General features: G+C 46.2%; 1 protein-coding gene across 5 annotated transcripts; it reads left to right on the top strand.

Moving 5' to 3' along the window:
* The first annotated feature begins 7,781 nt into the window (after window positions 1-7,781).
* Window positions 7,782-17,365, top strand: LOC109746883 (U11/U12 small nuclear ribonucleoprotein 65 kDa protein). 5 transcript variants are annotated; one of them, XM_020305980.4, is made up of 12 exons: window positions 7,782-8,104; window positions 8,668-8,960; window positions 9,167-9,238; window positions 9,375-9,581; window positions 14,660-14,741; window positions 14,848-15,027; window positions 15,105-15,263; window positions 15,335-15,505; window positions 16,101-16,188; window positions 16,291-16,349; window positions 16,582-16,647; window positions 16,932-17,365. In XM_020305980.4, exons 2-12 carry the CDS (start codon window positions 8,752-8,754, stop codon window positions 17,016-17,018), a joined length of 1,380 nt encoding a protein of 459 aa, XP_020161569.1. In that variant the 5' UTR covers window positions 7,782-8,104; window positions 8,668-8,751; the 3' UTR covers window positions 17,019-17,365. The 5 variants fall into 5 exon arrangements, with proteins under 5 accessions (XP_020161569.1, XP_020161570.1, XP_040258897.1 ...); XM_020305981.4 differs by having other exon boundaries at window positions 7,791-8,104; window positions 9,381-9,581; XM_040402963.3 differs by having other exon boundaries at window positions 7,815-8,104; window positions 16,586-16,647.
* The last annotated feature ends 4,101 nt before the right edge of the window (window positions 17,366-21,466 follow it).

The raw sequence follows: 21,466 nt of genomic DNA on the forward strand, positions 1-21,466 counted from the left end.
ATTTTGAATTGGAGTACGGTATACCTGAGTTTGAGGCAGAAAAAGCTGTCGTCGACTGGATTCAGGGATCCGCTGCCGAGCACGCTCGTCGAGTGCGTGCTGGAGGTTCTCCAGTCGAGTGCGCTCAGCCAAGTTGGCCAGGCGCGCCTCTTCCAAGGCCCGGGCCTCAAGGGTTTCTCCAACGATACGAGTGTGAATTGCATCCATATTGCGGCGGCGAAGCTCTTCCCTCTGCTGCGAAGAAAGGGGCTCGGGGCGGTACTCCTTGTGAACGTGCGACGGATCGCCGCCGCCATCGCCACCGTCATCGCGGGGGAAGCCAGGAGGACTGCGTGGTCCGTTGACCATCAAGACTTCCGCCGCGGGATCGCTGTTGTCGCACTCGGATGCGGTCTCGACGGAGCCAGTCGACAGATCGAACCGACCGTATAGAGTTTCCTCGGGCTCGATTGCCGCGACTTGTGGGGTGGCCAACTGACGGGCCATCGCGTGTCTCACCCACCGTTGGATCCGCGATCGACCAGAATGCTTGTGCCGGCGAACAGTGCGGAGCGAGGACACCACAGGAGCCGATCAATACTGGGTCGACGGCTGCCGGAGAAGGACGCCGCGGACGCACACGCGAAAGTGCGTCGCCCCGCGGACGGGGAGCGCCTCGACGTCTTGTGGATCCTCTTGAAGCCAGGCGGAGTCGTCGGCGACGAAGACGAGCGCGCCGAGACGGATCTCGCGGCCCTCAGCTATTCCACCGCCGGAAACCATGATGATTGGAATCGAAAAAATCGCAACTTCACCAAAAAGTCGCTAAGACACCTGCCCCACGGTGGGCGCCAACTGTTGTGGATCTAAGACTGACAGTAGAATGGGGGGTAGGTATGAGGAGGCAAGATCCTAGCTATGGCGAAGTTGTACACACGAGTTTTACGAGTTCAGGCCCTTCACAGAGGAAGTAATAGCCCTACGTCTCGGAGCCCGGAGGCGGTCGACTGAATTATGTGTGTGTGTGTGTGTTACAGGGGGTGCGAACCCTTCTGCCAGTGGAGGGGGTGGCTTATATAGAGTGCGCTAGCACCCCAGCCAGCCCACGTTACAAGGAGTTCAATGTACATAAAGAGGGAGCGTTACAGGTAACGTCCATAATAAAGTGATATAAATGATCATTAAGTCTATGAGTAATGCCCGACCGTTGCCGTGCAGAGTGACTTTGGATCTTCTGTCTGTCGAGTGGTTTCTATTACGGTCGAGTGACATCGAATCTTCCGAGTAGAATGCTTCTGGTCGAGTGGATGTTGTTATCCTTTGAATACTTCTGACTTTAGAGAGATGTCCTAGGGAAGGGTGTCTAGGTCAGGCCTATGACCCTACCCTAGGTACATAGCCTCGTCAATTGTCACCTTGGGGTCTACACTTCAGAACAATAACAAGTGCATACAACTAGCAGATAGGATTGAGAAATCAAATATATTCATCAGATCATAGAGGGTTCAGATATGAAATCATGGCACTCACGCCCTAGTGACAAGCATTAAGCATAGCAAAGTCATAGCAACATCAATCTCGGAACATAGTGGATACTAGAGATCACGCCCTAACGAATTGACTCGATTACATGACAAATCTCATCCATCTCCATCACCGTCCAGCAAGCCTATGAAGGAAACACTCACTCCCGGTGGTGAGCATCATGGAATTGTTGATGATGATAATGGTGATGAATCCCCCTCTCCAGAGCCCCGAACAGACTCTAGAACAACCCTCTCGATGAAGAACAAGAGGCGGCGGTGGCTCTGTATCGTAAAATGCGATGACACTTCTTCTCTTTTTTTCTTGGGAAGACATAATTTATAGGCTTGGAATTAGGTCAGACGGAGCTTCATGGGCCCCACAAGACATCAGGGCGCGCCATATTGTCTTGTGGATAGCAGGTGGCCCCCCTCCGGTTGATCTTCGTTCCAGTATTTTTTATTTATTCAATAAAAAATCTCCGCGAAATTTTGCCCGACTCCATGAACTTTTATTTCTGCACAGGAACAACACCATGGTAGTTCTACTGAAAACAACGTCAGTCTGGGTTAGTTTTGTTCAAATTATGCAAATTAGAGTCCAGAACAAGAGCAAAAGTGTTTGGAAAAGTAGATACGGTGGAGACGTATCACATAACCTAGAGCGATACACAATAGCTCTCATTCATCAATCATATGTAGGCATGTATTCCGTATAGTCATACGTGCTTGTGGTAAGAACTTCCATGCCATCTTTTGTCCTACCCTCTCATGGCAGTGGGGTCCTAATGGAAACTAATGGTAATTAGTGCGATCCTTTTAATAAAGAACCGGAACAAAGCATTAACACATAGTGAATACATGAACTTCTCAAGTTAAAGTCATCCCCGTCAATATCCCAATCAGTGTCACCTTGGGATCTAAGGTTCAGAACAATAACAGGTGCATACAACTTGCAAATATGATCAAGAACATAAACATATTCATGAAAACATAAAATGTTCAGATCTGAAATCATGGCACTCAGGCCCTAGTGACAAGCATTAAGCACAACAAAGTCATAGCAACATCAATCTCAGAACATAGTGGATACTAGGGATCAAGCCCTAACAAATTGACATGATTACATATGAAATTTCATCCAATCCCATCTACCTCCATTATGCCTACAAGGGGATTACTCACACATGATTGTGAGCATCATGAAATTGTTGATGGAGAAGGGTCGGTGATGATAATGGCGACGAATTCCTCTCTTCGGAGCCACAAACGAACACCAAATCAGGGCTCCTGACGAAGAACATGAGGTGGCGGCGGCTCCATATCATAAAACGCGATGAAACTTTCTCTCTAATTTTTTTCTCCGAAGATGTGAACTTATATCGTCAGAATCAGGTCAAAAGGAGGTCCAGGGGCCCCACAAGCCTGGGTGGTGCGTCCAGGGGGTGGTCGCGCCACCTGGTCTTGTGGGGCCCATGTGGCTCTTTTGTAGTCCATCTTCATTCCATTTTTTCCAAAATAATTCTCCAAAAATCCCCATGCAATTATGAGAACTTTTATTTTTGCACAAAAACAACACCATGGTAATTTTGCTGAAAACAACATCAGTCCAGGTTAGTTCACTCAAATCATGCAAATTAGAGACCAAAACAAGAGCAAAAGTGTTTGAAAAAGTAGATGCATTGGAGATGTGTTGGTAGATTGGGCATAAAAACTAGGGGCACCCCACTCATGGGCCACTAGGGCCCATGTGGATGCCCCCACTTGGACCTTTGCCCATGGGACCAACCCATGTAGCCCTAGAACTTTCCAGAAGGCTTCAGAAAATTCTGGAACCTTCCTGAGCCTTCCGGTGGTTTATTAGTTCCTCTAGAACTTTTCCAGTTCTTTGTTTTTTTGAATGCTTTCGATTTTCTTTGAAACACTTTCAGTTCTCTCTCCGAAACATTTTTGACATTCTCGAAACTTTTCCGGCGAATTTCTATCAAGCTCCTAACACTTCTAGTACTCACTGATTGACAGACCTTAAGCGTGCGACCCCGCAGGTTTGGTAAAGTGTAGACATGACCCGAACTCCTTCCGGTCAATGAACAATAGCAGAACTATGGACATCCATATTGACCCCTACACCCACACGAATTACTTATTGAGCGAATCTATCATTTTCACACACAATTCCCTTTGCTCCAAGATATAACAAAACTCGAGTCAATACTTATCGGTATCCATGTGAAGCAAGAATTGATCAATATACCAATTTATCATCATTACCGGTTTTGTTCTTTTTCTCGTTTACCTATTCCGGCATCCCCGTGATCATAACGCTGTATCTGGATAGACGATGATGGACCTGAAACATCGAGAGGGCATGAAGAATATCTCTCCATTGTTGGAGGAGCAAGTCTCAATCTCGAGCTATCAAGCGTAGACATACTTTTTGATGCACTCGAAAATTGCCATTATGACTACCTGGGTAAAGTTTAATGAACCCTAAGTACACCGTCCGACATGAAACTACTACTCTCATGGTCTAACAAAGTGAGTATGTGTTAACATTAGTATTATTATACTTACAACTATGTGATGATGTGATCTCGAAGTATATCATTGTCCAACACCCTTGTTCATCCAACTATGTGTTCTCATTATTGTTGGCATCCTTGTTACTCTAATGCCAATGATTGGAAAAACATGATCATCAACAATACACGAGTCAGTGTTAGAGGCGAGACTCGAGATCTATTTGGTGTGTATTATTCCACACCTACAAACGGGTTTTCTTTCGAATCTCATTTATATGCAGACTCGAGAACCTTCATAGTTTTACCACAGAAAATAAACATTAATCATAAGCTTGGAAATAAATAATAACATTTATTATTGCCTCTAGAACATATTTCCAAGTGGTGAAAATGGTTCGTGATTCGGATGCACGGTTTATGAGATAGAACACTTTGGAAAAAGAAATCTACGAAAAGAAACACAAAACTCCCGGGTTGTACCAAGTGTCCTACATGCAGTATGACACTTGTCAGTATCATAGGAGGTGAGAGTGACCTTTGCAAAGGTACCCATTAATTAGTAATTTTGGGCGGACCCCTCCCTCAAATAGTTTTTTTGACAACTATAACAATTGTGGCCCGACCCAAGAAGCTCACCTCCCTAGCCTAACTGCAGCGGTGCACACCTCTCACTGCGACATATAGGCGCCCGACACACAGGGGCGCCCCCGACTAAGCCAACCTGTTTTAACAACGTTTTTTTTGTTTTCCTTTCCCCCTTTCCTTTTCATTTTCTTTTTTGTTTTTCAAGTTTATTTCCATTTCAAAAAAATGTTCATGTTTTCAAATTTTGTTCAAAAAATTGAAAAAAATGTTCATGGTTTTTCAAAATTGTTTGGAATTTCAATAATATTTCCATTTAAAAAAATTCTCATAAATTCAATTTTTATCGTGTTTTCAAAAAATGTTTTATTTAAATTTGTTTAGAATTTTTCCCATTTCATATATTTTTCTCATAAACTCAAAGAATATTCCAGGAATTTAAAATTGTTTGTATTTTCATAAAAATTGCAATTTTAATTTTTTTGTGTGTTTTTCAAAAAATATTTGGAATTTAATATATTTTTTTTCTTATTTTTCAAATTTTCGCATGTGTTTCCAATTTTTTATCAAAAAATGTTCACATTCTTAAAAAAGTTATGATTTTTTTCAAATTTGTACGAATATCTTCAAAATTTTAAAAATGTTCATAATATTCGAAAAATATTCAGAAAATTTATAAATATTAACTTTTTTAATATTCGTGTTTCAATAATGTTCAATTTTTTCAAAAGTTTGTTCACAAATACTCTCTCCGTCCAGAAATACTTGTCGGAGAAATAGATGTATACATCTATGTGAGCGACAAGTAATATGGATCGGAGGGAGTATTAACAAACGACTGCGTTTTATAAAGAAACGCAATAGTACGTGGTGCTGCAATACGCGTGAAAGAAAAACCCCGCAAAAAAGCGCTACATTACGTATTGCTAAAATACGTTTTTTCTGAGAAAATAGTTTTTTTAGGCAAACTCTGAAACTCTTTATTGCATCGTCACAATGTTTACAGGGACGAAAGAGAGACCATCGGGCTGGCCTAACCAAACATGGCGGCCAGGCCCTAGGGATAATGCATGCTTTGCGAGTCTGTGAGCCTCGATGTTCGAGCTCCTAAATTCATGAACTATATTACAAGAAATAAAAGTAGCTTTCCTAATTATGATTTCTTATGTGATCGCTTCGTACTTTTTTTTCGGGAATACGCAAAGCTTGCGTATCATTGCATTGATAGAAGAAGTTAGAATGAGTACAACAGGTGGTACAACACATGACACGGACGCAATGGGCGTGAACATGGTGCCCGAAGCGGAGAGTCATAAGATACACGACCCAAGCAAAGAGGAACACAGCTAAAGTCGCCGACCAGAGAAGCAATCCAACCAACAACTAGGTGACCAAAAGCTCCGAACCTAGCACCGAGGACGCCGCGAGCAACCAAGACAACGCCTTCAAGAGAGAACAACACCGAGACGTCATCGTTGCCCGATCCGGAAATCCGAACCTAGGGTTTCCCCTGATGCTCGAAGAGGGGCACAGAAAAACGACCATGGCAGCGCCTCCAAGAAGGGTACGACACCCGCGGGTGTCGCCGCTACCAGCATAAGATGCAGGGATTTCTCCCTAGCCAATTCCGAGCAATCCCAAGCCTTCGAAACACGAATTAGAGAGGAGGTTGTCGGGCGTTCGCTGGAGTTGCGACTGCAGGAAGGTGAGCCGCGCACAACGCCGGAGGAGGCATCGGGCGCCGCTGGACGTGCGAACTCCGAAGGAGGGCGAGGTTGCGCGGCTGCCCGGAATGAGAGGTGGTGGATATGGGAACGGTGGTCGTAGCCCCGGACGAGCCAGGATCTGGAAGGGAGCGCAGACCCGGGCCACCCGGGACCGGAGCAGCATGGCACCGGCGGGCCCAGGAGCTGGAAGGGGACGCAGCTCCTAGAGCAATGTTGGATATGAAGATGCATCGGGATGGACGACCAACCAAGGAACCGGCAAGGTGGTGGTGGTGCGGAGACGCCGAGGAGCTAGTGAGCCAAAGCAGCCGGAAAGAGCGCAGCTCCCGGGGCTCGCCGGGTCCGAGGCCGCGCCGGCCAACCATGAACACAGGAAAGGGACGCAGGTCTATGGCCGCCGGGCAGAAGCCGCCCCTGCGAGGTGGTGGTGGGTGGCGGTGGTGTTGAAGGGGTCTCGCGCGCAGCCACACTCCTGACCGGCGAGCTGCAAGAAACAGGCACCATCGGCAGGACAAGCCGCCTCCATGGCCGCCTCCCGAAGAGGTCGGCCCGAAGCTCGAGCGGGGGGGGGGGAGGGGTGGGTCGGGGGTAGCCGCAGCAAGTAGGGCGCACCCGGCCGCCATGGCCGGCCGGCCGGAAAGCACCGTCACCCGCTGGGAGGAGCACCCAAATCGTGTCCGGGTGAACGAGAGCCAACGCAGGGGGGCCGCGGCCGCGGCAAGCCACCCGCGCCGCCAGCGAGCAGGGGAAACCGGGGGAGGCCGCTGCAGTCGCCGGTGGAGGTCGCCGGAGCCGCCAAACCAGATCTGGGTGGGGAGGAGGCAAAGGGCGGGGGATTGGGGCTCGGGGAGGGAGAAATGGCCCCGCCGCCGCCATCCCAGGGCCCGGGGCGCGGCTTCGCCGGCCAGCCCTCCGGCGACGGTGACGCGGGGTGGGCGAACGGTGGATGCCCGGCCGGCGGTGGCTAGGGTTTCCTCCGAGTCGCCCGGCTCGGGTCGACGCGGGGGTCAGGCAGTCCAGATTTTGTTGGTGGAGCCAACGATCGATGGCTTCGTACTTTGCGGTACTCTTTTGCTTGATATCACCAACGATCACCTTGTAGTCCAAAGCCACATGGATCTTCCTCTCATACAGCTCATCTGCTAGAGCTAGGGTTTCTCTAACAGCCAAGGCCTCTAGTATTGTCGGGTCTGATATGTATGAAAAGACTATTGTGGATGCACCTAGAAAATTACCATCTCGGTCTCTACACAAGGCAGCCACAACACCCACTGCGCCTCGGCCAACAGCAGCATCGACGTTTACTTTCACTAGATCATCAGGAGGATGAATCCATTCGGTTGCACGAGGAGCCAAAGGCCTCGGTGTCTCGGTCTCCTTTATGTCCCTCAAAAAAAAAAAAAAAGAGTGCACGAAGCCATGTACAGCTACAGCCCGAAGAATGGGCTGGCCCAGTCGGGTCGCCCTATGTGCGTCCCCCTGCTCCTGGACGCATTGAGCGGCACATAGGGACCTCTCTTTCTGCCATGGCGATTTAGTTATAGGTCTTCCTCCCAATTCCCCTTCTCGACTGCCAAAGTGCCGAGCGCCGCCGTCCGCCGGTCCGCCGCACCGTCCTCTAGCCGCCGCCCGCCGGCCTCCGCCGGCTGGTCGTTGCAAGCGCTGCACGCAGCCATTGCTGGCTGCTGGCCCTTCTCGTGCTGCCGGCTATTCTGTGAACTGCTGCCGAAGCCTGAAGGACCGGAGGTCGAAGGAGCAAGCAACTAGCAAGGTATGCATCCGTCGGTCCAGTATCATACGGCGATTCTGTATACATTCACTGCTAGTCTGCTACTGCTACTCCGCTCCTGTCTAGCACTGAACAAACATGTACAAAAAATAAATAAATAAAAAGGAGACACTAATCCCTTAAATTATCTACAGGTTTTGTATTATATGCTTATAATTCACAACAATCACTAGAAAATTAATATACCCAATGGTGATTCAGAGAAGATTATCTGCAGTTTTTGCCACTGGATTGCTACTTTGCTAGTTTACTTCACAAAATGATATGTTTAGTGCAGTCATCCATGTCTGATTCAGAGAAGAAGTAATGAAGATTTTTTGTTTTTTGTTTCACGTAAAATAAGTAACGATGATATAATTGCCAATTTCAAAGCTAAGAAGTCTAGAAGAGCATATCTGTGGTTATTGGTTATATTTAGTCTTCTTTTGGTCATTCCGGTGTATTCTAGTGATGTGAAGCACTAGATACTGTTACTTGGACAACAATACCCATGTATATTTTGTTTCACTTTATGTTGTGAATTTCCATGCATATTCTGCCTTCAGTTTGAAATCGGCCCCCTCTTGGTTGCTGTCACGCTCCGCCACTGCTACCTGTCCAAATCCATCGCCAAGCCACCGGCGTCTCCGATGGAGTCATTTCCGCCGCATCGGCTTCCTCCACTGCCCGGGAATCTCTCCTCTGCTCCGCCGCCACCGCTTCTACATCAGCAGGCTGGGTCTGCTCCGGCGCCGGCAACGCTCCTGGTGCGGCACCTCCCAGAGGCGATCACACAGGAGATGCTATTCGGACTCTTCTCCCACTATGGCGCCACATCCGTTCGCCTCTGCGGTGGAAAGTACTTTCCTCCTCCCTGTCACCTGTCCACTCCTGCTTTCTTTGGTGTTTTACATGTTAACTGTGTTTGATAACTTGTGATTTAGCTAGCAGAGTTCCTTATGTATACTATTTCAAAAGAAGTTCTTTAGGTATACTGAGATTTGTCTGTTCGTCTAGGTAACACATGTGGTATATTTTTTACTGAAACTATTTTCACCGTTACAGGCTGAGGAACTGTGCATTTGTGGATTTTAGGGACGATATGGCGGCCAATCAGGCGCAGTCTGTGTTGAACAGGTTCCTTTCCTCAAGTACACGCTCTGCTTGATTAGTTGTACATTTTCTTTGTTCGAACTAGCTGCGGAATATGAATTGTTTTTGTGAATTTCTGTCCTTCATTGTTTTTTTTTCCGCTAAGGGCTGGTTTTGGCAGGTTCAGAATCCTTGGGAAAGTACTGATAGTTGAGAGAGTAAACCAGCCAAATGCCAAGAATGTGAACGAGAAGCATCAAGAGGAATTAGCTCATGGGATGCCTCAAGTGCCAAGTACGAATTCCCAGAATCAAGAGAATCCTACATCAACTGCCGAACCGATCGCTTCTAGGCTTGGTGTGGATTATTCATTTCCTCCTCATCTTGAGTATGTTATCACCATCGTCGTTGTTTCACTCATTATCTTCCAACATCTTCCTTTTCTTATGAGTTATGATCACTTAAGCCATTTCATATAGGTAATTGATATGTTATGTGTTATTAGAATGAAGCGAAGTAACTAAAGATGCGAGCTGCTATCTGCAACTTCACCTTTGTATTTGTAGTACTCTTTTGTTCTAAAATACAAGGCACCCACACATTCAAACATTCAGTTTGACCAAGAGCTAGACCGATAATATTTTAGTTCTGTGACACAAAATTAATATCGTTGAATTCCTAAATGATATCTCTTTCATGTCACATAACCGACATTTTATTGGTCTAATTGTTGGTCAAATTTATTTGAATGTGTGGGCACCTTATATAAAAATGCCTGGTATTAAAGGTATTTTGTAAGAAGTCTCCCAGGTGGGGAGACTTCTAACTTAAATTAGTCTCCGTGTTCTTTGAATGGATCTCTTAATTGTTGAGAGGGTTGCCCAAACGCGATATATAAGGCATACCCAGTAAAGCTTACAAGTAAACTGTTAGGTTCCACTCACAGATTACTCCATTACAGGGGAATCAAGGTCTGATACAAGGGAATTTGGAAGGGAGGTAGGAGAGAGTACAGGAGGTAGGGGAAGGAGGAAGCCGCCGTGCCGTTTGCCTGATCCAAGCCCGGATGAATCTTCACTGCGCTCTACGTTGATACTTGTAGTCAGGCCCCCCTTGGTGTGGCACTCAGCCAGGCCCGGCCCATGGGCTGCTGTGGCCGTAATTGGGTCGCTGACATCCCCTACCCCTTGAGATTCGGCTTGACCCCAAGCCGCTGTCACACAGAGCTCACCAGGGTCCCAGGGTGCTTGAAGATCCTTGATCATGTCAGATTCTTCGTGGTATTTGTCATGGAAGTAGCAATTATCGAGGTGGACTTGAAAGAACTTGGAGAAGCGGTCGTGGCTGAGGCGCTGCCATGCGGAACTTGGTCGAGGCCGAGGTAAACTTGTGGTCGACGATGCCTTGCATGAAGAGGGCAGCGACACTGATGAAACCCCTCCCTTGAATTTTCTTGATTTGAAGCTGAAAACCAATAGTCTCCCTGGACAACCATGAAGCTCCCTAGATCATCAGATGCGCCAAACACACAGATTTTCCCACTCCTCATGGACTTGCTTGACTGGCAACAAAATGGTGGCAAGAACCCCAGTAGCACTAGCAACGTGTCAAGGCTGCAATCAAACCTCAATGTTCCAAGGAAGAAAATTATGGCCATCCACTGATTGAGTTCATCTCTGGTCATTGGCTTCTCCAGTCTCATTTGCGTGCATACATAAAGCACACATGCACTCCAGAACTCAATCAAATATTGTATTGGGAATGTCAATGCACGTGTACTGCATAGATTAATTGCAAGGCCTCCAGGATCCCACAACTGCCCAAGGTGATAGCCACTAGCTGAAGTACTGCCAAGGAAATGAGCAATCCAATCTTGAAACATTATTGAATATATCTTCAGTAGTGTCACAGATTCAGTACTAGTCTTCATGCGAAATAAGAGTTGCTGAGTGGACATGGCTTCAACAGAGAAAGGCCATCGGTGTTTTAGTTGGACTAACTGCAAACAGAAGATCTGAGACAATTTGCCCAGAATAAGAGCTTCGAATTTTGTAGCCCATTTGAGAGTTGTCGCACTTGGCATGCTATAACTGAATGCATGTACTGAATGCATCAGTGAACGAGAACTTGCAAACTCATTGAAATAACTTCTCACAGGTGGAATTACAGTCGAAGTCGACTCTTCATTGATGGGCATCATCCAAATCACAAAGTTGCAACCCTCTCGATTCCATATACTTGTACTGTATGTGAGCTCCGCAACTGAATTTTTTGAACCATTGTTCCTAAGCAATATTGTAGGTATGAGGTCCCTTAATTCTTCCACAATCTGTAGCACCCTTTTATGCATTGTGCAGAGTACTGATCCATGAGCAAGAAGCATGTTGTGCCACTGTACAAGAACAAGAGTGACACTGAAAAATCTGAATTGGTATGTATGCCATAACTCCCTTGCTAGAGTAAGTGCCTCTCGATAGAACTTATAAATGATATTCCAATGGGCAAAATATTCAGCTTCTGCCATCAGGTGCAATATAGAGCATGAATAGGACTGACGACCCTGAAATCCAATGTTGCTGAAATCCAAATAAATCCAACGTCCTGCATGTGTACCAGTATCAATTAGCCTACAGTCTGTTCCAAGGAATCTCAAGCTGAGCCATGCATCAGTACTTATACTTGCAGAGACACCCAATACCCAGCATTGTACTGAATCATTTGTATGTACAGTACAATCACAGAGACTGATTTGACTGGAGTACGCCATTCCAAAATATGCAAGGGGAGCCCACTGATTCAAATGGAGTAACATCGACCACTTCTGAGAATCTTGCTCCATTGAAATTCGTGCATAATATTCAGAACAAGTGCTCTTTGTATGCAAGGCACGACAGATAGTATCAAGGCAAATATGTTCATGATGCTTACCCGTATATTGGTCTGACAAGAGGCCTTGAGGTGGATACCATGACTTTCGCTTGTCAGATCTAAATGTGCATGGCCACTTAGTCTGTCCAGGAAAATGCAATTGGCGAACCTGATGTCGCATGCATTGTGTCAACCTGTGATGAAGCCTCATTGATTCATGGCTGGAGAAGACTGTACATGACGCAGGAATAGCAGCAGCAAATGACACCAAATGGTCAGACCGAGTATACACATCAAGAAATTCTAACTCAGTCAATCCTTTAATATCAGATGGTGCCTGATCCGGTGGACGCCCGGACTGCAATTGTGCACCTAAGAAACAACTGAAAGGATAGCCTGCAACTGAATGGACAGAGAGTTCCTCCAAGGATATCTGACTGAAACCTGCAGAAATATCCAACACCCAGTGCTGCACGGATGAGGTGAAGTGCTTCTCGGTGTTCTGTACTACTGCACGTTTGGTTGCACAATCCGGTCGATATGAAGACTTGTTTGATTGAGGGGATGCCATTTTTCTAATCAGGGACAGAACAAGCCCATAGCTGAACCCAAATTTACACTCAAGCTGCATATCTGGAGCTGGAAAACAATGGCTAGGCTCCTCCAGGGGAACATCTCTGAACATCAACCTAATTAACCAAGGACTGAAGCCGGGACCTCCATGTGATTGACGATGTATACCTGAACAAGGCCTTTCCGGGTAGGTTGTGTTTGACAGAGGTGTGAACGACGGCCACGGACTTGGCCTGAAGAGGTGTCCCGCGTGATTGATCTGCACTTGTACAGGCGGTGGCCATGGTCGATGTTCGAAGGAAGGCGGGTGCAGGTGTTCGGTGGTGGTGTCATATGTCTCATCGACAATGTCGATGGTGGCGATCGGAGGCTGCACCCAGACACTCGCGTGGGCAGGAGCTTCTGCCGAGCACTTGGTCGGAGCTGGTTTGGTTGCCATGGGGATGGTGTCAGTGGTGGTTGCCGTTGAGGAAATGACCTCGGCAGAGCAGGTGCTGATGTCGACGGAGAGCGTTGCCTGCACCGGTATGAGCTGCGTGACCTCCGTGTAGTTGACGATGTCCGCGTGCTCGGGGTGGACGGTGGTGGCGGCGTCTGGGGTCTCATCGACGTTGGCGACGGCGTCAACCTGGGTCGAGCCAGTCGTCGAACAGGTCATGGGCATCGTGTTGATGGAGTCCAAAAATGCACCATGGGGGGATGCCATGACCCCCTGGGAATTGGTGGCGGAGGAGAAGGCGTCGGGGATGACCGTGGGGACTCTTGCGTCGTCGGTGAGGCCGCCATCGGCTGCCGTGCCCATGGGACGCACCGGCTGTGGAGTCGAGACGCCCGCGAGGACTTGGTGCGAGCAATCTGTCGAACAGGTGACGGGCGCCCTCGCGATGCATGCGGGGGACGCATCGGTGATGAGCTCGAGGACCTCCTGGGCTTTGCTGGTGGAAGAGGGGGCGGAGAAGACGCCGGGGACGACCGCGGGAACAAGGGTATTGTGGATGAGGCCGCCATCGGAGGCCATGACCGCGGAGCGCGCCGGCTGAGGGGTCGAAGCTCCCGTGATGAGCTTGGAGAACAACGCGTCGAACAGCCTGGCACTGGCGTCGTGGCGCGCCTGGGCCTTCGCCTCAAACTCGTCAAGGTAAGCTTTCAACTCAGGATGCATGGTGGTGGAAAAAAATGGGCAGAAATTGGACGAACTCGGGAGGATTTGTGGCAAGTCGGAAGGGTGGAGGGAGGCTCTGATGCCGCGATGTTAGGTTCCACTCACAGATTACTCCATTACAGGGGAATCAAGGTCTGATACAAGGGAATTTGGAAGGGAGGTAGGAGAGAGTACAGGAGGTAGGGGAAGGAGGAAGCCGCCGTGCCGTTTGCCTGATCCAAGCCCGGATGAATCTTCACTGCGCTCTACGTTGATACTTGTAGTCAGGCCCCCCTTGGTGTGGCACTCAGCCAGGCCCGGCCCATGGGCTGCTGTGGCCGTAATTGGGTTGCTGACATAAACCAGATATGGAGATGGCGACCAAAGTTGCTGTTTCCATTTGTATAGCTCGACAAGGGTAAGATGACCTGGTCTTATTCTATTTTCAGGGAATCCTGGTCTATTTTATTACCAGCAGGGATTACATAAGTACATTATCTTGTTCAAAAAAAAGTAGTAGTTGTATCTCTAATTTAAAAGTTGTCTTCTTGTTCCCGTTTCAACAAAATGCTTGTCTGTATGAGAAGTTAGTAGCTCAATTTACCACTACTGGATTTATGACCCGTCTAATGGCCTGTGAGTTATCAATGCAAGCGTTTATTGCCACTTCCGAACTTTGAAGTTCTATATCCTGACCAAGATGCAATTCTGACTTCTAAGACTCCATACTCCATACTCCATACTCCATACTTCTGAAATGTTTCATAGTTTTCCAACGAGGTCAACCAATTCTTTTCTGCAGAAGCTCTTTCCGTTATCCATGTTAGCAGTCCTAATCCACCATCTTACTTGAGAAATGTGATTAACTCTTGATTTATTTTTAGGTATGCATATCCACCACCAGATGGAAACATATTGACAAATATTGTCAACTCTCTCATTGCCGTTCCCCGATTTTACACTCAGGTTTATTAGAATTTCAACCTCGTGGACTACTGTTACAGTTCACAAGGAATTATTTTGTGCATTTAGCATGAGCAAATGTATTTGGATTGATGTATTTCTGTAACAGGTGTTGCATTTGATGAACAAGATGAACCTTCCAGCTCCATTTCGGACGGCATTGCCTACTCCACCTCTACCATCACAAGTGCCTGCTCCTCCCCCCCCTCCACCACCGCAGCCTTCTATGACAGAGAAACTTCATTTGGCTGATTTGTCTAGTGATGAGTCTGAGATGGAGTCTTCTGATGTTCGTACCAATTCTTGTGTTTCTATCTTTTAGTTTGTAGTATCTTTGCCAAAAGTTTATGTGTGCTTTATATATAGGAAGATGTTGATACAAGGAAAGTCAAGCGCGCAAAGCATGAAGCTATTGTTGGTCCTGCAGTTGATAGAAGTGTCGCCCATGAATCGGTCGGGGTGAAACCAGCTGCATTAGTTCCCAATGAGCTTCAAGTAATAAAGAAGAAAAATCCAGTACTGCAGGTGAAGCATTCTTTCTCAGAACTCAAAAGTTTTATTACTTATTCATTCTCAAGTGCAATGGTTCTGTGCAGATAAAACTTGTCCCTAAGGCTGCTTATAAGGAACTTGCTGATCGGAGTACTATCGACAAGGGATTGGCCTCTAGAGATGAACAACTTGAAGAGAAACATTTTGCCATGCCTCAGGAAATAGAGAAAGAGAAATTATCGACAGAGGAGATTTTGTCCCTTCCCATGTTCAAGGTAGATAAATTCAGTATTTTATGCCATTTGCACAAACATCATCTATGGGTTTCAACTCTAGCCTACCTCAACTTGTTTGTGACTGAAAGGCTTTGTTGTTGTTGTTGCACAAACATCGTGAGTACTGGTCAGCCTGAACATCTCGATGATGTACAGTTTTAGTGATATTTCTTTTTAACTTCAAGATGATTATTACCAATACACAGTGTATGTATCATCATCTGTTCACTTAATTTCGTTCTTTTTATCTTGATGATGAGATGCTAATAATTGGAAGCATGGTTCCTATTAGCAGATTTTAAATGTGGTTTCATAAGCTGGTGCTGCTAGCTGTTATGTGGTTGGGTCTATTATGTCACTATGACACAATGATCAACTGATGGGCATTAGTTTTTTTCATAAACTTGTATTTGTTTTTTTCTTGCTATTCATCAAAATGGACATCATTATCCGCTTTTTTTAACGAAAAACTATGGGAAAATGCTGATTTTTCGCAAGTCAAGACTTACAAAATGTCCCTTCTGTTTATTGAAATAACATACAGTTCAATTATGTTTTGATGCCTGACTGACACATGCTTGTGTCTGTTTTGCAGAATTACACGCCAGGGAATCCTGCCAGTGTATTATATATTAAGAACTTGGCAAAAGATGTTGTTCATGATGACTTCTACTATGTCTTTGGTATGACCGAGGGAGACTGAATACTGTGTTTCTTAGAATGTTGATTCTGCACATCTTAGTGCTTTTTCATTTCCTCACCTTGTTTCAAACTGCTCTTAACAGGATCTGTGTTTGAAAGCTTGGATGCTGCAAGATCTGGTTTAAGTATCAAGTTAATGCAGGTTAGATGTGTACATATCTTTTGCTTGTGCCCCATGATTATGATTACAAAAAGGAACCTATTCATAAATCAATATCCAAATGATGTTCCTTGCTCCTACATCTGTGGATCATGGTGAAAATTATCGAGCAAGCTGACATTTGTTTTTGGACAACATTAAAAAATCTGCCACCATTTTGTTTCATTTTGCTAGCACATTCTTCTGTTTCTGAAATATTCTGATCTTGCTCCAGGAAGGTCGAATGCGGGGCCAAGCTTTTGTGACATTTCCATCTGTCGAACTTGCTCAACGTGCACTGGTTAGTGACTCTGATTTTACCCATTAGTTTGTAATATGACACAATAAAGCTAATTTACTAAAATTATGGTAGAAACCCCATCTGGATACTCAGATCAAAAGCTGCTCGCTGTGCCCAGCACTAACAAACTTTGTCTGAAGTAGCAAAGTTATAAGATCAAAAAGGAAAAACATTGAATGCCATTTGTTGTCAGGAAATAAGTTCCAATTGGAGTTTTTTAAATTCCTTATTCAGTCCTTGAGAACCAGAAGTGCTAAAGAATGACGCGGTTTCTGATTTTGCAGAATTTAGCGCATGGTTATGCGTTCAAGGGCAAGCCGATGATCATTCAGTTTGGTAGAAGCCCTGCTGCTACCAAAACTTCTTCCTAGGAGGTTGCATTCTTTCCGACTCTGATGTGCTGTGAAGCTGTTAGAGTTGGCAACCGAGATTCTCATTTTTATCTGTGCTGGTGCCGATGTTACTATTAAATTCCAAGTCGCTCTTACCATGTTACTAGAACTTTAGGTAAGCAACGACGTCGGTTAATTTGACCCGCTTATGTCTATCTAACGCGCTGCATCTCTCCATGAGAACAAATTCTGTAACTATTCTACGCTATATATGCACACTGCCCTGAATGGTGTTGGACTGGAAGACAGCTAGGCATGTCGTGTGGAAGAAACAGCTGTATCAACTATCTTGTGCTTCTCTTCTCCAGATTCTGAATTCGGAGTAATGTGCTTCCTCTGTCCGGAATTACTTATATCGCACCAGAGTGGTAGTAGCTGTGGCTGCAAAGGTCTGCATGTTGTGCTGACCGCCTTGCGCCTACGTCCATTTGAGGTGGAGGGTGAGTTTTTAGGGGCAGCCGTGCGTGCCACGGCTCGGAGCGCACTTCAACTTTTCTGAATCGAACAAGCTTTTGTGTTGATCTCGTCGGAACCAAATATGCTCACCATTCAGCTAACCTAGCACTTGTCCAGCTTCTTTTCCACTCTGTTGCCTTGTGCAGTGTTCACAACCCTTCACGACACCTCATGAGTTCGGTGGTGGTCCTTGTCATTGTACTCCCTCTGTAAACTAATATAAGAGCGTTTAGATCACTACTTTAGTTATCTAAACGCTCATTTAGAACACTACTTTAGTGATCTAAACGCTCTTATATATTAGTTTACGGAGGGAGTACTTTTTCGATGTACAAGTACTTGGTTTGTGTTTTTTGTTGGTGGATTTGCCATGGCCACCGCCATTGTGTGGTTTTCTTGCATCGAGGCCTCTCACAAATTGCTCTACAAATCCTCTCCCTATACATGATGACACTTCTCCACTCGGATGCAAAGGATCAAATATCGATCAATGTGTACCAAATGAGTAATATGGTGTTGAATTGTTGATAAATGTTCCCACACCTATGAACCTGCAAAAGGCTAATATGTTGAGCTTGGAGGCTTAGTGGACCAAAACCAAGCAATAAGTGGATCAAGATATTAAAATAATTAGGCCAGATCCGAATGAACTCAAAGCAATGCAAGATGACCTCAAATGTAAGAGAGGAAACAAAAGAGACTCACACTCAAAGATAATGGGGTTAACCAAAGGAATGATCATACAAGATTTACCTATCGAATACTAAGATCATGTGGCACAAACTCGAGATACGCTAGCTTGATTGCATGTAGAGGGTAACAACTTCGCAAACTTGGAGTGATAAACTTGACGTTTCACTATATGATGTATTATTGGCACTTGTATCTCCTTCTGCTTATCAGCTTTCTTTCTTTCTTTCTTTTTGAACTTTTCTTGCTTCCCATTTTCTTTATGCCAATATACAAGTGAGGCAAAAAGTAGATATCAAATTACTCTTACTATGCAGATACTCAAGATAGCAATGATGTATACGACGAAGATGTCACTACGGTGGTCAAGTGTACGATGCCCGACAATACTCAGATAAGTAATCTCAATTGGATCAAGGGTATCACAAAAGGTAGAATGACTCACAAAGTTAATGACAAGGAAGGCAAGCGTTTGACATAATGGATACCTTCATCGACACAATACATTAGTCGAGGTAGGACATAACCAGCCTTGCTTTCGGTTGCGGTGTCAAAGGATGAAGTGATTGTCGTTGTAGGAGAGCTTGGTGGACCGTGGAGTCGATGTAGAGGTATAATGTCCTTGGCTAGGAACTCTGAAGCGGGAAACCGGCAAAGAAGCGTGCTTTCAAATTGTCGTGGATGAAGGCTTTAGGCGAAGATGCCAAAGTGCCGATTTTTCTCTCAAACAAATGAAGTGGTAACCAATGTGACGATCAAGCGCATGTCAGCTAGCTTCGAAACGAGCCCAAGAACACCAAAATTGGAGTCCGGAATCAGAAGTTACAACCAAAAAGGATGTAGATGCTGAAATTTCATGCGTGCCTTCGCTAAGTCCGGAAGTTCTAGGGTGGGGGCCGGAATGTCCGGTGTCTAGAAATTCCGGGTTTGCACAGAAGTGTCGGTTTAACCCAAAATTATGGATATGAGTTTGGGGGCGGAAAAACTTGATTTACGGCCCGAATTGAAGGGGAAAAAGGGGAATTGGTCAACTAGTTTTGCAAGAGATTCATGGATCAAACCAACCAGTTCGCATGAAATCCAAAAAATAACAAAAAAACTGGGTGAGTATTTTTGAATTTGGCAAGGAAAAATGAACAAGAGGCTAGAAAGATGAGGGGGATGGGCTCCAAATCCTGGCAACCTTGCTCATGATATCAAATGATACGAGGCAAAGCATGAAGGTGGCCCGATCTGCATGAATTGGAGGTGGACTTGATGAAGAACACGAAGGAAAACAAGAGGAAGCGAAAGGGAACCTAGCACAAATAAACACAAGATACACATGGATATATTCTTGGTCCCAATTATCCACAAGAGAGAGAGGGGGCAGGATAGGGTTCTTCCCCAAGTCCTAAGACAAGGAGAATTAGAATTCCACATGATGAATCTTCACCATGGAAGGAGGTCTTGCGCTCATGTAGCCTTCACCACAAGGGTGGCCTTGATACTCCTCAGAGTCTTCATCCGAAGGTGGCTTCGAACTCCAATGGATTCTTCTCCAACATGGAGGGATTCCACAAGGGGGGGGGGGGTGCGTCAGCAAAGTTCTATGTCTAAGTCTAATCTTCGCTAACCCTCGAGATGAGGTGGTTAAAAGATATATATAGGTCCACCCACCAAGGGGCAAGTGGGAAGGGAATGATAGAAGGGTCCAGCCCAGAGTCACTACACGCGGGCAAGCTGGAAGTTCCAGGGAAACTGAGAGGTTCCGGGGTCTGAAAGTTCCAGGGTAGGTTTTAGGGTACTTCCGGGATATCCAAATGCTTGCAAGGGGTGCGCGGCGCCCCTGAAGGTTCATGAGATGCTAGCCCGGAAGTTCCAACGTAGGCAGTGGCCTTCGGTTGGCCTGGGGGGTGCCACCTTCGTGATTCGTTTCTCTGTCTTCGTGCTTCCTTCTCTGCTTTCATGCTTCCCTCTTGGACTGCATGGGTGTTCTCTAGTGTTTGACCTCCTTCATGCCATGCTGACATTTGGCTCAAACCTAACGATACACAAGGTAGTAGTATACTATCCTTAAGAGAACCAAGTAGACACGAGTAAAGAAGAAAATTCATCTTTCTATTTATGGAGCGCGTGTCACTTGATGATGGGGCACTTGCCATCATGATGACACTTGGTGGAGGCCCTGGATGCAGTGTCGACGCTCTATCGAAATAGGATTTCGCCCCGCTTTATAGATAAAGCAAAACAATGCTGCCACTTGAAGGATGTGAGTCCTTCCACGTGTTGCATAGGGCGCACCACTGCCCGCCGCTGCCACGAGTAAGAGGGTTGCATGGCCCCTGGCATTTCATGGCCATATGGCGTAGTTCCTTGAAGCGGTGACAACAAGACCATAAGGTACAATCCTTCCCCCAGTGCCTCTCAGACAGGTATTTCAAGTACTTGCTCTTAAGCTTTGTCGAGAGAGGGCGGTGGTGGGGCGGCCAACTGAGCAGCAGTGCGCCTGCAGTGAGGGCCCTAATTCTATCAACCGTCGACATTTGGCAGAGCGTGTGGAGCGACGACCAAGCAGGTTGCTCCACGCGGATGACGACGTAGCGTCGTAGCTGAGGCAGGAGCCAATCACGAGGCTGCGACCATAATGTAGGACAACCGCGTGTCGGAAAAGACAAGTCTCGAGCTCCTAGCGACGGAGGAGGAGCTTGTGTTGAGGCTGGCCTCCTGCCAGCGACACTCCGGCTCGGTGCCAACGACGACAAACCGCAGCGGGGGAAGTGGTGGCTGCTATGGCACTGGGGGACGGCAGCGCGCCGGGATGGCTAGCCGCGGAAGGGGAGGCTTGTTTCTTGTCTATGTAAGAGAACCAACGGAGTTGGCCTCATACCCTATCATTTCTTAAAACTGAAGCATTTTGCATCACTCTTTTTTTCCTTTTTTCTTTGAACAAGGAAAGGCACCAAAAGGCGCCAACTTCATTCAGCTCAAATGCATAGTACAACATGTACTACAAAATCCTGGAATTGCATTTGAGAGATAGTAGAAAGAAAGGGACAAAGGGTATGCCTATGAGCTGAAGAAATACAACCAAAGACACGTTCTGCCAGAGGCGGACGTTTGGTCTATGGTTGTATCAGCACCCTATATGGAAAAAATTAGTAATTAAATAAAAAGTCAAAAGATTATGAAATATTTTTGAAATAACCTTCTATTGTAGTACTTGTGAAAAAGTTCCACAAAAAGAACCCCCCCCCCCCCCCCTTGACTTCTTTTTCAAAAAAAAATCAGCGAAATAGCGT

The sequence above is a fragment of the Aegilops tauschii genome, chromosome 1 (genome assembly GCF_002575655.3).
Source record: "Aegilops tauschii subsp. strangulata cultivar AL8/78 chromosome 1, Aet v6.0, whole genome shotgun sequence".
Taxonomy (NCBI): domain Eukaryota; kingdom Viridiplantae; phylum Streptophyta; class Magnoliopsida; order Poales; family Poaceae; genus Aegilops; species Aegilops tauschii.

What these genes read in the sequence shown, in the direction of transcription:
- LOC109746883 (XM_020305980.4), top strand. Translation starts at nt 8,752, where the DNA reads ATGGAGTCATTTCCGCCGCATCGGCTTCCTCCACTGCCCGGGAATCTC. An exon ending in TCATTTCCTCCTCATCTTGA is followed by an intron (nt 9,582 to 14,659) that starts GTATGTTATCAC and finishes ATTTATTTTTAG; the next exon opens with GTATGCATATCCACCACCAG. An exon ending in CTGAGATGGAGTCTTCTGAT is followed by an intron (nt 15,028 to 15,104) that starts GTTCGTACCAAT and finishes CTTTATATATAG; the next exon opens with GAAGATGTTGATACAAGGAA.